The sequence below is a fragment of the Balaenoptera musculus genome, chromosome 11 (genome assembly GCF_009873245.2).
Source record: "Balaenoptera musculus isolate JJ_BM4_2016_0621 chromosome 11, mBalMus1.pri.v3, whole genome shotgun sequence".
Taxonomy (NCBI): Eukaryota; Metazoa; Chordata; class Mammalia; order Artiodactyla; family Balaenopteridae; genus Balaenoptera; species Balaenoptera musculus.
The window spans coordinates 51,799,674-51,813,496 of record NC_045795.1 but is presented as its reverse complement, the minus strand read 5'-3'; the positions used below and the strand labels follow the sequence as shown (position 1 = coordinate 51,813,496).

At 47.4% G+C, this 13,823-nt stretch overlaps 1 protein-coding gene across 3 annotated transcripts in view; it reads right to left on the bottom strand.

The window, feature by feature from the left end:
* Window positions 1-6,053, bottom strand: part of CMTM8 (CKLF like MARVEL transmembrane domain containing 8) — an 84,823-nt gene extending 78,770 nt beyond the window's left edge. For all 3 annotated transcript variants that reach the window (XM_036867815.1, XM_036867814.1, XM_036867813.1), the window contains exon 1: window positions 5,621-6,053. In XM_036867815.1, the coding sequence (XP_036723710.1) occupies window positions 5,621-5,767 (147 nt within the window). In that variant the 5' untranslated portion in view covers window positions 5,768-6,053. The remainder of the gene's footprint in view (window positions 1-5,620) is intronic.
* Window positions 6,054-13,823: the final 7,770 nt, after the last annotated feature.

Below are 13,823 nucleotides of genomic sequence, written 5' to 3'. Positions count from 1 at the left end.
TAAGGCGGCAATACTCTCCAAACTGATCTACAGGTTGAACACAATCCATATTAAAATCCCAGCTGCCGGGGCTTCCCTGGTGGTGCAGTGCTTAAGAATCTGCCTGCCAATGCAGGGGACACGGGTTCGAGCCCTGGTCCAGGAAGATCCCACATGCCGCGGAGCAACTAAGCCCGTGAGCCACAACTACTGAGCCCGCATGCCACAACTACTGAAGCCCGTGCGCCTACAACCCATGCTCCACAAGAGAAGCCCGCGCACCGCAACGAAGAGCAGCCCCTACTCGCCGCAACTAGAAGAAAGCCCACGGCGCAGCAACGAAGACCCAATCAGCCAAAAATAAATAAATTAAAAAAAAAAAAAAAAGAATGCCAGAAGAAATTAATCACTGATGGGGAAAGGTAACTTATCAGGTCTCCCCAGAAACTGGCACATTTAGATTGGGTAATCTGAGCAGAGTTTAATAAAGGTCTTATTTAGAAAGCAGGGTGCAGGAAGACCACAAGCCATAGCGCAGTGCCTGGCCAGAGGAAGCGGCTGGGAGTGACCAGTCAGCAGAGCCAGGGAAAACAGCCGAGTGCAGAGCGCTGCCAGACAGCCCGCCCAGCACAGAGCGACACAGCCAGGCTGCTGAGCCCCAGCAGGGAGGAACCCCAGGAACCTGCTCCCCTCCCACCTTACAGCTTCCTGCGGGTGCCGGGAGGACATCGGAATCCAGTGGGACATCAGAGGGGACCCTGGACACGATCCGTGCAAGTCAGCCTGCAGGGTGGAGAGCCGGGTGGAGAGTGCATCCAAGTGACAAATGGAAGATGTCCAGCACAGATGGTCACAGCAGCAAACAAGGAGTAGTTTACAAGTGACTACATTTTTAAAAAACTACAGATAAGTAACATACAACCACTTAAGAAACTCTGGAATGGTTTACTCCAAGGAGTAAACAGTGGTTCACCCAGAGTTCCTCAACGGTGGTGCTGTTGGCAGCTGGCAAAGCAATTCTTCATGGTTGGGTACTGTCCCAGGCACTTTAGGACATTAGCCTCCCTGCCCCCAGGGCACTAAACACCAATAGAAACCTCAGGCATTACAATAACCAAAAATTTTTGAAAAGCCTCCCCACTCCCAGACATAGGTTGGTACCATGCCTGATAGTAACCACCGTGGGGGTGAGAATTAAAGGGTTTTTTTTTCTTACTTGCGTTTTTATAATTTTTCTACCAAGACTAGGTATTGTTTTTGTGAAGTAGAAAAAATACGTTCACTATTCTTTAAAAAGAACTCAACAGAATAGAATAATTTAGATTCCAGCTCTCGGGGAAACCCTATTTTGTCCTTCCCCTAAGTTTGCTCATGACAGTAAGTAAATGAAAGGCGATCTGACATTATTACACGGATGACATAACTCATTTTGAAGTCACCAATAACAGGAAGAGTGAGATTAACTCACCTTCTGACAAATCACTTTTATTCTTCATGTACTCATAACTGTTATGAGATCACAGCATCCTACGAGTCACAGGTCAAGTACTAGATTGCTTCCAGTTTGTTATAAAACTTTAAAAGGAAGGAAACCATTACAATTTGGTTTCTACACGGTGTTACATTGGCACAGCCTAGAGTATTTTAGCAGGTTGAGCTATTACCACTCACCCCTGTGAGAAAGCCAGGGCAAGGGATTTTGACAACAGATTTGGGGAAACATTGTGTTTTGTTCTCTATTACTTCCCCCAGGCTCAAGGGGGGAGTCAGGTTCTTAGTAATTCTTTGTCTCAGTATTTTGTATTTTCAAGGCAGAAAGTAGCATTCTTCTGGGGGCAGGTCTAACTTAATCTCAGGGCTGGAAGTGTAATAGTTTGAAACCGCCCCGCCCCCATCCTGGGATAAAGAAGTAGTGGTACCATTTTCACTAAGTTCAAGAAACCATCCATTGTAAGCTGCATCCTGACCCAGATATTAAAACATGAACAAAAAACGATCTTGGATCAATAAAACATAGTATACCATTTAGGGTGATCCTTAGCATTTTTAATTTTAAAAGTCCTTCTAACGTAAAAAAATATTTAGTTTAATAGGCTCACATTACTGATGACAGTTTAAATTAATACAACTTTGGGGAAAGATAACTTCAGGATATGTATCAAAACAGAATATGTACATTTGTGTACCCTTTGACACACCAATATATACTTCAAGGAACCTTCCCTCAAGAAAGTCAACTGGAGGGTTTCCTTGGTGGCGCAGTGGTTAAGAATCTGCCTGCCAATGCAGGGGACACGGGTTTGAGCCCTGGTCTGGGAAGATCCCACATGCCGCGGAGCAGCTAAGCCCATGCACCACAACTACTGAGCCCGTGTGCCACAACCACTGAAGCCCGCACGCCTAGAGCCCGTGCTCCGCAACAAGAGAAGCCACCGCAATAAGAAGCCCACGCACCACAATGAAGAGTGGCAACCGCTCGCCACAGCTAGAGAAAGCCTGTGCGCAGCAACGAAGACCCAATGCAGCCATAAATAAATAAATAAAATTAATTAATTAAAAAAAAGAAAAGAAAGTCACTGGAAAAGTGTGGAAAGAGAGGGAAAAACAGGAAGATTGCTACACCACTGGCTATACTAGTAAAACCTAGAACATGTTAGTTTTAAAACAGAAAGCTGAGGAAATCAAATATAGTACTTCTATATGACAGAAAACTGTAATAATGCAAGAGATCCAAGACCCTGAAAAATGTTCATGGTAAGTAAACACAGCAGTTAACAAATCCATGAGAAAAATTATAATACATGCGTAGGGGAAAAAAAGTATAAAAGGAATTTCAGAAAAAAAACTAAGAAAATGGAAAGATAAAAAATCAAATTTTTAAAAATCTCCTTAAACGTCCATGAGATTTCCTGATTGAGAGAACACACCAGGTCCTTAGTATTATGGAAGAAAACGGACTCATATGAAGGCACATCATTATGATGTTACAGATCTCTGGGGAGAAAGAAGATTCTACAAGCTTCCAGAAAGGGGGGGGGCAATCAAGAATTGGAATTTTTTTTAAAGAATTATAAGAGCTAAAAGATAATAGAGGAATACTTTCAAAATTCTGAGGGAAAACGATTTCCAATCTACCATTCTTTACCTAGTCAACCTATTAATTATGTGTAACAGTGGAATCAAGACATTTTGAAAGATGCAAATCTCGATTTACACATGCATCCTTTCTCAGGAGACTACCAGAGGCTGTGTGTTCCCCCAGCGGCAGTGAGTCAAGACAGAGAAGGACACAGGTCATGGGAAGGAGGGGTTCCAACCCAGGAGAGAGAGGAAGAGAATCTCCAGGGGGACACGCAGGAGATCCCAGGCCATCAGCTGTGCCCAGGTGAGCAGGCTGGGTGGGAGGAGGTCAGTAGCTCCCAGAGAGGATTGGTCAGAAGGATGACCCTAACTGAGTACCAGCTGCCTCTCAGTTTCCTGAGAGGGGATTCAAACAACTAAGGTAAAGTTAGTGTCTAAATATCTAGAGAACTAAAAAACGGAAACAGAATTACAGACTCCAGGGAAAACAAGAAATTGGGCAGAAAAGGAAAAGCACTCCTAGACCACTCAGTGGCTCCTCTGTGAACAGTGTTCCCAGTATCCTAAGGTAGCACTGGTTAGTGATGTAACCCAAAGACAGGAAAGGTGTATGTATAATGGGGGTGGGGAAGAAGTGGTCCAAGAGAGCTAAAGCCTCATCTTTCAGAGTGGGAAGCCACTGAATAACATCTACAGTTGGCAGGGGGGGAAGGGCGCAGTTGGAATCAAGAACCAGCATTATAAACACATTATTTAGAGCTCTAAGAGATGTGAACGTGGGTACCTCTGCTATAGCGATGGTGGGGAAAACTTACATTTCCACCCGTAGAATTATGACTCTTTAAAACTTGTGCATGTATAGATGTGTCAAAAATAAAAACCCAACTCTAGTAGTAATAAGGACAATTTTTCTTACATATTTTTCCATTTTTTTCAAAAAACGTATTGAAATCGAAAAGTATACATGCCAACATATCAACAGTGGTTATTTCTAGTAACGGGATTGTGGACCATTTACATTTTTTCTTTCACTTTCCAACTTTCGGAAAAAGTATGTAACATGGAGTTTATTGACCATAAATCAGAAAACAAGAGGTGTTTTACTTTAAGCCTGGTCCACATCCACCCCAGGGTAGAAGCCCCATCTCTGTCATTTTAGCTTCTGCTCATTCTGCTGGAGCAGGGGAGCCTGCCAACTCCTTCATTCACACAGCAAATATTTATTGAATTCCTATAAGCCAGGCCCTGCACAGTGATTCCAATACCCCAGCTTTTTATTGGATCTCCTGAAGGCCTCAATGCCAGCTGGGGGAACCAGCTGGGGGAACCAGCTGGGGCATGGGCTAAGCCAACACTTCAAACTCCTCGTGCACTGGATCCACCTGAGATTGATTCAGTTGGTCTGGGTTGGGCTCTGAGACCCTGGAGGAGCAAGCAAGCTACTTGATGTGCACAGGTTTTGCTGAAGGTTTCTCAGAGGAACCACTGGGGTCCTCAGTCACTTTGGCACCGTCATGGCCCCATATAGGCTAGATTTCAATCTCACAAATGTTTAAGTGAAAGTATATGAGATACAGCAAAAGGGGTGCTGCTTAGACAGCTAGAAAGGATGCCCCTTGGCAGTGAAGAGCAGGACCCTGGAGTCAGGCAGGCCTGGGTTTGAATCCCACCTCCACCACCCCCAGGTGCGACCGACTTCCTATCTCTAAGCCTCAGTCTCTTTACATGCAAAATGAGATAATAATTAAAGCTACCTTCACAGGATAGGGTTGTTGTGTGGTACATGAGAGCACAAAAGCATCTAAAGCGCTTGACGAGACCCTAGCACAGGATGAAGACAATAAATAGTGGCCACCACTAGCTGTTAACACGGCCGGCGTCCTTTCTCAGCCACGAAGGGATCCTAAGGGGCGATCACTTGACCTCTCAGCCTCCATGTCTTCCTATGGAGAGGAGAAGGCACATGCCCGGCCTCCTTCCCCAGAACGTTCTGAGTCTTAAACCAGGATGTGCACAGCACCAAACAGGAGACCCTTTGGTCTTCAAAGAGCACCAGATAGGAAACCCTCAGATTTTATTCAGTAAACGTCTCCTGATTCACCTCGATTTTACTACCAGGTAGATAAATTAAGAAAAAGAAAAAGTCTGCTCCTCTCCTCTGATCTTCGTAAAGTTTTGCTTTTAGGGAAAAGGCCACCCAGGTAGAGGGCAGGTAAGAGAGGCACCAGGTGTCCCTGACGCTCATTAACACAAACTCAATGCCCACCAAGCATCCTGCTCCCAGAACACACCACGACCACAGAGAGGGCCCAGCAAGTCGAGTTTCTCTCCAACGGACCTCCCAAGGGTCACGACCCTCTCCCCCAAAAGAGCCCAAGGTGATGGGACCTCGTTCAGAAAGGGGGTCTCTGAGTTTGGCACCTGGGGATGAAGAAGAGGCTGAGCAAAAAGGATTCCTTCGAAGCCCTCCCGAGCATGCGAACAAGCTCCCAGGCGAGGAGCACGGCGCGGGGCCCACCTGCGCCCCTGCCCCCGGCCCCGCCCGCCCGGAGGCACTCACGATCTCCGCCACGATGAGGAGTCCGGGCAGGGTGCGGAGGAACTCGCGGTCGTAGGCGAAGCTGCTGCTGGTGGTGGAGAAGTTCTCCGCGAAGGAGCTGGCGGTGGTGGTGACGGTGTGCGAGCGGGCGCGCTGCGGCTCCTCCATCGTCGCGCCCCGGCCGGGCCGGCCCCGCCTCGGGGACCCCCGGTGCGTCGGGGCTGGCCGCGCGGCCCTGAGCCCGGGGACACCGGCGTGGGGGGAGGGGAGCGCGGCGGCACGGGGACCAGGGCACGCGGGGGTCACCCGCCGGGATCCGTCCGGCCGCAGTGCGTGTCCGGCGAGTGCGCGGCCGCCCCTGCTCCTAGGCGCGCGGGCTCTCGGCCTGCGCGGGGGCCCCGCAGCAGGAGACCGGGCGAGGGGAGGCCGCCAACAGCCAAGGGAGGCGGCGGAGGCCGGGCGGAGGGGAGGGGGCGTGGAGAGGGGCGGGCGCGCGGCTGGCGGAGAGAGACCGCCCCGCGGAGGCCGCTTCACCTGTTGCGGGGCTCGCAGCCGGGAGGGCGCGCTGGCGCGCGCGGGGCGGCGGCATGCACGGCGAGTTGGGGGAGGGAGGGAGGGCTTGGGGAGTGGGGGGAGGGAGGGCTTGGGGAGTGGGGGGAGGGAGGGAGGGCTTGGGGAGTCGGGGGAGGGAGGGCGGGGGTCGCGGCCGCTCTGCCAGGCCCCGCCTCCCGAGGGCGGGCCGCCGTTAACCTGTCTCCTTCCACCTGGCGGCGGCCAGCCCTGGGTCCGTGGACCCCGGGGAGAGCCAGGCCTCCGGGCCCTGCGACTCCCGGAATGGAGGGGCGGTGACTCCAGGGGCGAAAGAGCGGCTGGAATTACGATCCGGCCGGACCTTAGACCCGAGATCGATGCGAGGCCGCCGGGACTGTCCAACCAGAGCTTCTCCCCCTGCCGCCGCTTCCGCTGCCGAAGCCCGGCGTGATTTCTTGCTCCTCCTGCCAGGAACAACTTGAGGAACCAACTTTTTCGCCGGGTTTGGAAGGCGAGATGCTTCCTGGCGCTCGCAGTGGCTCGATCGCCGGGATCCGTGGAGCCTCGGGGCCGGCGCCTGGCCCGGAGATGAGAGCGGGGAGATATTTGGGATCCCTGGTCATGATGAATCCGTGTCCCATCACCCTCGGTAGGAAATGTTGGAGGAAAGCTTGAACGGTGTGTGTTGTGCAAACTGAAGTTTCTGACTAACGGGCTGTACTTTCCTGGGGTGCGGGAGAGGATGAGGGAGGCCCACACAGTGAGGCAGCTTGTTAGAGGGTCAGGGTGACCCGAGCTCCAACACCGGCACTTGCATTTCTTAGCTGTGTGACCAGGAGCAAGGGCCTCCACCTCTCTGTGCCTCAGTGGTGCCATCTGTAGAATGCGTAGATGGCCATCTTGCCAACAAAAGCATCTTCGTGGCGCTCTCTTGTATTGTGAAAGGATGGCAAGAAATGTTCTATTTTATTCAGAAACCCCCAAAAGGAAAGGAAATAATCCTTGTTCACAAATAAAGGGTTGCTCTGGTGTCACCGCAAAGCCATTCCCTCTTATGTGTCCCAAGACACGTTTAAAAAAGATCAGAAGGGACATTTTTTTCCACAGTGTCCTATCAGCTGAGCTGAGAAAGCAAAAACTATTGCATACAATCTAATAAAACAAAACAAGGAATTCGTTTCTTTTAGTCTAGGGCCTACTCAGGAGGACCTCAGGGAGTAAAAGTTAAGGCTTCAAAAGCATTACAGGGCTTCCCTGGTGGCGCAGTGGTTGAGAATCCGCCTGCCAATGCAGGGGACACGAGTTCGAGCCCTGGTCTGGGAAGATCCCACATGCCGCGGAGCAACTGGGCCCGTGAGCCACAACTACTGAGCCTGCACGTCTGGAGCCTGTGCTCCGCAACAAGAGAGGCCGCGATAGTGAGAGGCCCGCGCACCGCGATGAAGAGTGGCCCCCACTCGCCGCAACTAGAGAAAGCCCTCACACAGAAACGAAGATCCAACACAGCCAAAAATAAATAAATTAATTAATTAATTAATTAATTAATTATTTTTTTTTAAAAAAGCATTACAAAGACGACGATTTAGACAAATTCCATCCATGAGCGTTTGCTAAGCATCTTGGGCTGGTGGGTAAAGAGAATAAGAAATATAGCCCTTTCCCCTAGAGCAGCGGTTGCCAACGTCTGGTACCCCGACCAGCAGCATCAGTGTCAACCAGGAACTCTCAGAAATGCAAGTTCTCAAGCCCCATCCTAGACCCACTGAATCAGAAACTCTGAGGGCAGGGGCCAGGAAGCTGTTTTTGAACCAGCCTTCCAGGAGACTCTGATACATACTGAAGTTTGAGAGCTACTGGTTTAGAGAAACCAATTTTGCAGCTGTGGAAATAAGAGATACACACATGGAATGGCTGGAGAAGCTGTCTGTGGCATCGTGCAGGACATTTAGCGAAGGCAGGAAGGAAGTCGAAACAGCTCTATTTCTGTATTACAAAGGACAAGCCCTTCTCAGAAAACCCCTGAGGCCAAATGGATTTCAAAACTCAGATCTTTAATTTAGAAAGGTAAAAATGTACATATACCATACACCATATAACACCCTCAGTGAGGTCTGGAGTGGTACTTTAATCAAATACACTAGTTTTCGGCAATGAAAATACGTGAATGAATTAAGTGTGTGTTTGGCTTATCTACTGCAGTGCGATAAATGCTCCCAAACATCAGTGGTTTAAAATAACAACCATCTTACTCATGAATCTGTGGGTCAGGAATTTGGGCGGAGCTTGGCTGGCAGAGTCTTCTGCTCCACACGGTGTTGGTTGGAGTCATTAATGCAGCTGTTTTCAGCCGGTGGCAGGGCAGGTGTGGAAAGGCTGAAAAGCCTTCACTCACATTCTGTTCACTCCCTTTCTGGCACTTCAGTGCTCCTCTACCTGGCCTCTCTCTCTCTCCATGAAGCTTATTAGGCTTCCTCATAGCATGGTAGGTTCAGAGTAGTTGGACTTCTACACAGTAGTTGGCTTCCAAGAGGGGAAAAAATAAGCAGAAGCTGCAGATCTCTTAAGATCCAGCCTTGAAATCTACAGAGCATCATTTCTGCCACATTCTATTGGTCAAAGCCAGTGATAAGGGCAGCCTGATTCAAACAGAGGGGAAATAGACACCATGTCTGGATGAGAGAAGCAGCAAAGGACTGTGGCCTTTGCTTTTAATCCACGGCCTTTCATCTTTTAATCCATGAAGTGGGATAAAAAAAGACAATAACTTCACACCATAACTTCACACCAGGTTAAGTCATATGTTTCTACCAAATACATTTTCTGCAAACTTGAAACTTTCGGTTTTCAGCTTCTTAGATTTCAGAATTACAAAGAAGCAATTATACACTGGTTGTTGACAAACGGGCTGCTCCTTTCCAACTGCTGCCTAAATTCAGGTGCTCATCTTCTGCCTGGAAGCCTCCTGATGGGATGTCCATTCCTCCAATGACATGTTTATACAATCCACCCTTCATCTACCTACAAGAATTATTGTCCTGAAACCCCAGGCTCAGATCTGGGTTAATGTCCCACTGTGCACACTATAAAAGCCGCTAGGAGGTGGCATGCCTCACGCTTCCAGCCCTTTTCCCAAACTGCTCTAGAATGCTTCCCATTCCAATCCCAAATACATTTTCACATGTCTCTGTAGGTGTGACCACTTTATGTCCATAACCAGCTTTTCTCAGCCTAGAAAGCCTCCTACCTTCACCCACAGCTCAAATCTACATCCTTTGGGCCCATTTCAAAAGCTACCTTTTCTGTGATTTCCATTAGATTTCCATAAAGCTTATTATCTTCTTTGCTTTAGAATTCATTCATTTTACACACCTCTCTTTACCACTTCTTGAGGGACTATGAATTACCCTTCTTTATCTCCCTCCCCACCAGAGGAGGTATTGAATGAATGCTGAAACCCAAACTTTATTCTTTTTTTTTTTTTAATGTTGATGAAGTCTAGCTTATTTTCTTTTGTTGCTCATGCTTTGGATTTTATATCTAAGACTCCATTGCCAAATCCAAAGTCATGAAAATTCACAGCTGTGTTTTCTTTCTTTCTTTCTTTCTTTCTTTATTTATTTATTTTTGGCTGCATTGGGTCTTTGTTGCTGCGTGCGGGCCCTCTCTAGTTGTGACCGGGGCCACTCTTCGTTGCAGTGCGCAGGCTTCTCATTGCAGTGGCTTCTCCTGTTGCTGAGCACAGGCTCTAGGCGCACTGGCTCAGTTGCTCCGTCACATGTGGGATCTTCCCGGACCGGGGCTCGAACCCATGTCCTCTGCATTGGCAGGTGGATTCTCAACCACTGTGCCACCAGGGAAGTCCCCCAAACTTTATTCTTAAATGCAGAAAAATATCAGAGGAAGAAAAGGTAGGCCCTGCCCTCTTATAAAAGACTTCGTGCAGAACAGAGCTTTGAGCTTAGACTTGTAGGAGGTATCTAATTCATTAAAATGGAGGAGAAGGTGGACAGGTAAGAAAGACATCACCCAGCCTATAGGAACAGGCGAAGCAACACCACAAGTGCCAGCATGAGTAGGCCAGGTACAAACAGATACAGAGAAATCTAAGGAGATCTGTTTGCATGGAAGAAGGTTCTCATGTGGGTTGTTGAGGGTTTATACAGAGTCTGAAATATGGTTTCCACTAGGCCATATTACCCAAGAAGCAAGCTATGAGATGTAGCATTGCCAAGAGTCCGTGGAGCCCAGGCCTTTCCACAGGGACCCAAGGCTCATCAATAATTCAGTGAAAAAGTGGACACCTTGTGACTTTTACCTACTATCTGAAAGAGGACCAAGGGACATTCTCATTTATAAAGAATTTTTTATAGATTCACCTAACACTCGTTTTTCTTCATTATTATTCTACTTTAAAATTAATTATGATTTTTTCAGGCAAGAATCATCAATGGATGTTAGAATTAGTGAGTGGAAGTATGATGAGAAAAAAGGATATTTACATCATCTCTAAGTATCTCCCCAGAAGATACAGTTTTCCCTTTGAATACTTATGAATTCATATGTAACTCTGCAGTGGGGAGACCTGTGAGACACCACCAGATGTCAAAGTCAGTATCATCAGATAGCGTGTACCTCCTGATCTGATGCATCGAGGAGAAGGCAACATCACTTCTGTGGTCTTCTTATCAAAATGAATAACCTGGGCTTCCCCGGTGGCGCAGCGGTTGAGAATCTGCCTGCCAATGCAGGGGACATGGGTTCGAGCCCTGGTCTGGGAAGATCCCACATGCCGCGGTGCAACTAGGCCCGTGAGCCACAACTGCTGAGCCTGCATGTCTGGAGCTTGTGCTCCGCAACAAGAGAGGCCGCGGCAGTGAGAGGCCCGTGCACCGCGATGAAGAGTGGCCCCCGCTTGCTGCAACTAGAGAAAGCCCTCGCACAGAAACGAAGACCCAACACAGCCAAAAATAAATATAAATAAATAAAAATTAAAAAAAAAAAAAGAATAACCTGACTTCAGTCATGAGGAAAGGACAGACCAAAATCAAAGGACATTTTGTTAAGTATCAAGGTCATAAAAGACAAAGAAACACTGAGGAATTGTTCCACACTTGAGAGCCAAGTGCAAGGTGAAATGCTAGATGAGTCGGAAAAAGAACCTCAGGGGACTTCTCTGGCGTCCAGTGGTTAAGACTCCGTGCTTCCAATGCAGAGGGTTCGGGTTCGATTCCTGGTTGGGGAACTAAGATCCCACATGCCACTTGGCCAAAAAATAAAAAAATAGAATAAAATACATGTGAATTCAAAAATATACAATTAAAAAAAAAAAAAAACCTCAGTGAGACAGTGGGGGAAATCTGAATAAATTTTGTAGATTAGATAACAGCATTGTATCAGTGTTAATCCCATGATTTCAATCTTGATACTCTTGTTGTGTAAAATGTTAATATTTGTGGAATCTGGGTGAAAGTTTACAGAAAATCTTTTTTTTTTTTTTTGCAACTTTTTGGTTAGTCTGAAATTATTTCCAAAAGTTAAGAAAATAAAAATAATTATTTATGGTTGATCACAAACAGAGTTCTCTAGTTCCAACTGTAGTTCAGATTCTCCAAGCACATTTGATTTTGTAGTTTATCCATCCCAGAACTTCCTGTCTCCCCTCCTCTTGTTATTAATGTGTCTTGTAGGGAAAGCAGGAGTTTGGCTTAGAAGTGAGAATGTTCTTTCACTCAGTCCTGAAAGCTACCAGTCAGTCTGGTCTGTCCTCAACTTGAAAACAGGCAGACATGGGGCCCAAATCCATTCACCAATGAAGCTGTAGGTCTGTTTGTTTGTGTTCCAAGATGCTCTCTCAATTTGACCAGAGGCCTTAAGTCCTCTGGGGTTAGCAGATAAGGTCAAACAAGTAAATGTATCAGCCGGTTTTGTTTCAGAACAGCTTCTTGAATTGTGGTCTTCTAACCAGATACACTTGGGCTTAAAATATTAACTTTGTAGAAGGTTCTTACCTCACACAAAGGAGTCCATTCACTCCCATTTTTCTTGGAACATATGATCGCCCAGGTCACACTTTATTTTTGTGTTTTAGTTTTAGAAACAGGGACCAGAAATATTTCACTTTCCTCTTACCATAAATCCACATTTGGGAACCTGGAAATGCAGTGAAATCAGCCCAACATTCAAACTCAGTTGAGGGGCATGTAATAGAGAATGGTGGGGTCTGTGGTGAATAAGAGCACGAATGCTCTAAAAGGGCCACCTGGGTTTCTACCCCACCTGATTGCTACCTTGCAAAACTTTGGGCCTAGTATTGCTAGAAATCCCAGTTTATTTATTTATTTATTTTCAGCCACACAGCGCGGCTTGTGGGCTTAGTTCCCCGACCAGAGATCGAACCTAGGCCCTCCGCAGTGAAAGCTTGGAGTCCTAACCACTAAAATACCAGTTTTTAAATATTGCCAATTAACGTCCATTATTTTAAAAGACTGTATGTGTCACCTTTGTGGGCTGAACAACGAATCTGAGAAACCATCAGTTGGCATCACCTGATTCAGGCAAAGGGAGAAGGCTCTCTTCTCCCTTCCCAGCCCCTCCCCCTCTCCCTCCCCCTGGGAGGCCCTCTAGAAGTCTGGGAGGGTGACTCTGAGGGTGGAGGGGCTGGAGGAACTACTGAGGAGAGAGGTGAGTGAAATGTGAAATCAGTGGAGGGATGCTTAGGGTTGACCAGGGTTTTCTGGAGCCGAGGAAGGTTAAGAGTGGGAAAATTTAGAGGGGTTAAGAGTCAGCTGATTTAGAACTAGGTGTTTAGAAGGTGTAATAATAATAACTAAGTAGTAATTAATTTATTATTGGCTTATTTTGGGTCAAGCACTGCCTTAAGTTGAATTCTATTCGATTTTTAAAAAATCTTCTTGGGACTTCCCTGGCGGTCCAGTGGTTAGGACTCGGCGCTTTCACTGCCGAGGGCCCGGGTTCGATCCCTGGTCAGGGAACTAAGATCCCACAAGCTGGGCAGAGCCAAAATAAAATAAAATGAAAAATAAAAATAAAAAATAAAAATCTTAAGGGTCTTGATCTCAATGAAAAAGATGGGCTTCCCCAGAGTTCTTAGCTGCGGCCATTGGCTCAAGAAACATTGATCCAATATCTACAACGTGCTGTGCACTATTGGACTACACAGCTCTGTACGACTGTCCCTTCCTTTACAGAATATGTCATCAGAAGCGGGGAGACAGCAGTAAATGAGTGGTGGGTGGGATCCCTGCCAGGCCAGGGGTGGGCCCGAGGTCAGCCTGCACAGTGGGAAGGCAGCATGGTCAGCCTGGGGACCAGGGACTGTTTCTTCCAGAAGCAGACATTTAACTGTTTCCAAGGGCCATTCGAAGTTAACTAAGCAAAGAATCAGGATAGAGGAGGAAATTCCAGAGGAAGGACACAATTCCTCCATCAGGAAGCACTGGGATCGGTGTGTTAGCTGAGATATATGGTGAGATGGGTTTTCAGCCCTCCTGGCTGTCCAGGGTAAAAAACAATGGGCCTGCTCCCTCTCCGTTTGGTCCATAAACGTTAATTACACTGTGCTTGGCAAAGGGGGAGATGGGGAGAAATTCCATCAATGAGCATTTATGAAGCTCGTGATCATACCATACCCGCTCCTGTTCGAGTCACTGAGAGATGCAGGGGTGCGCGTGTG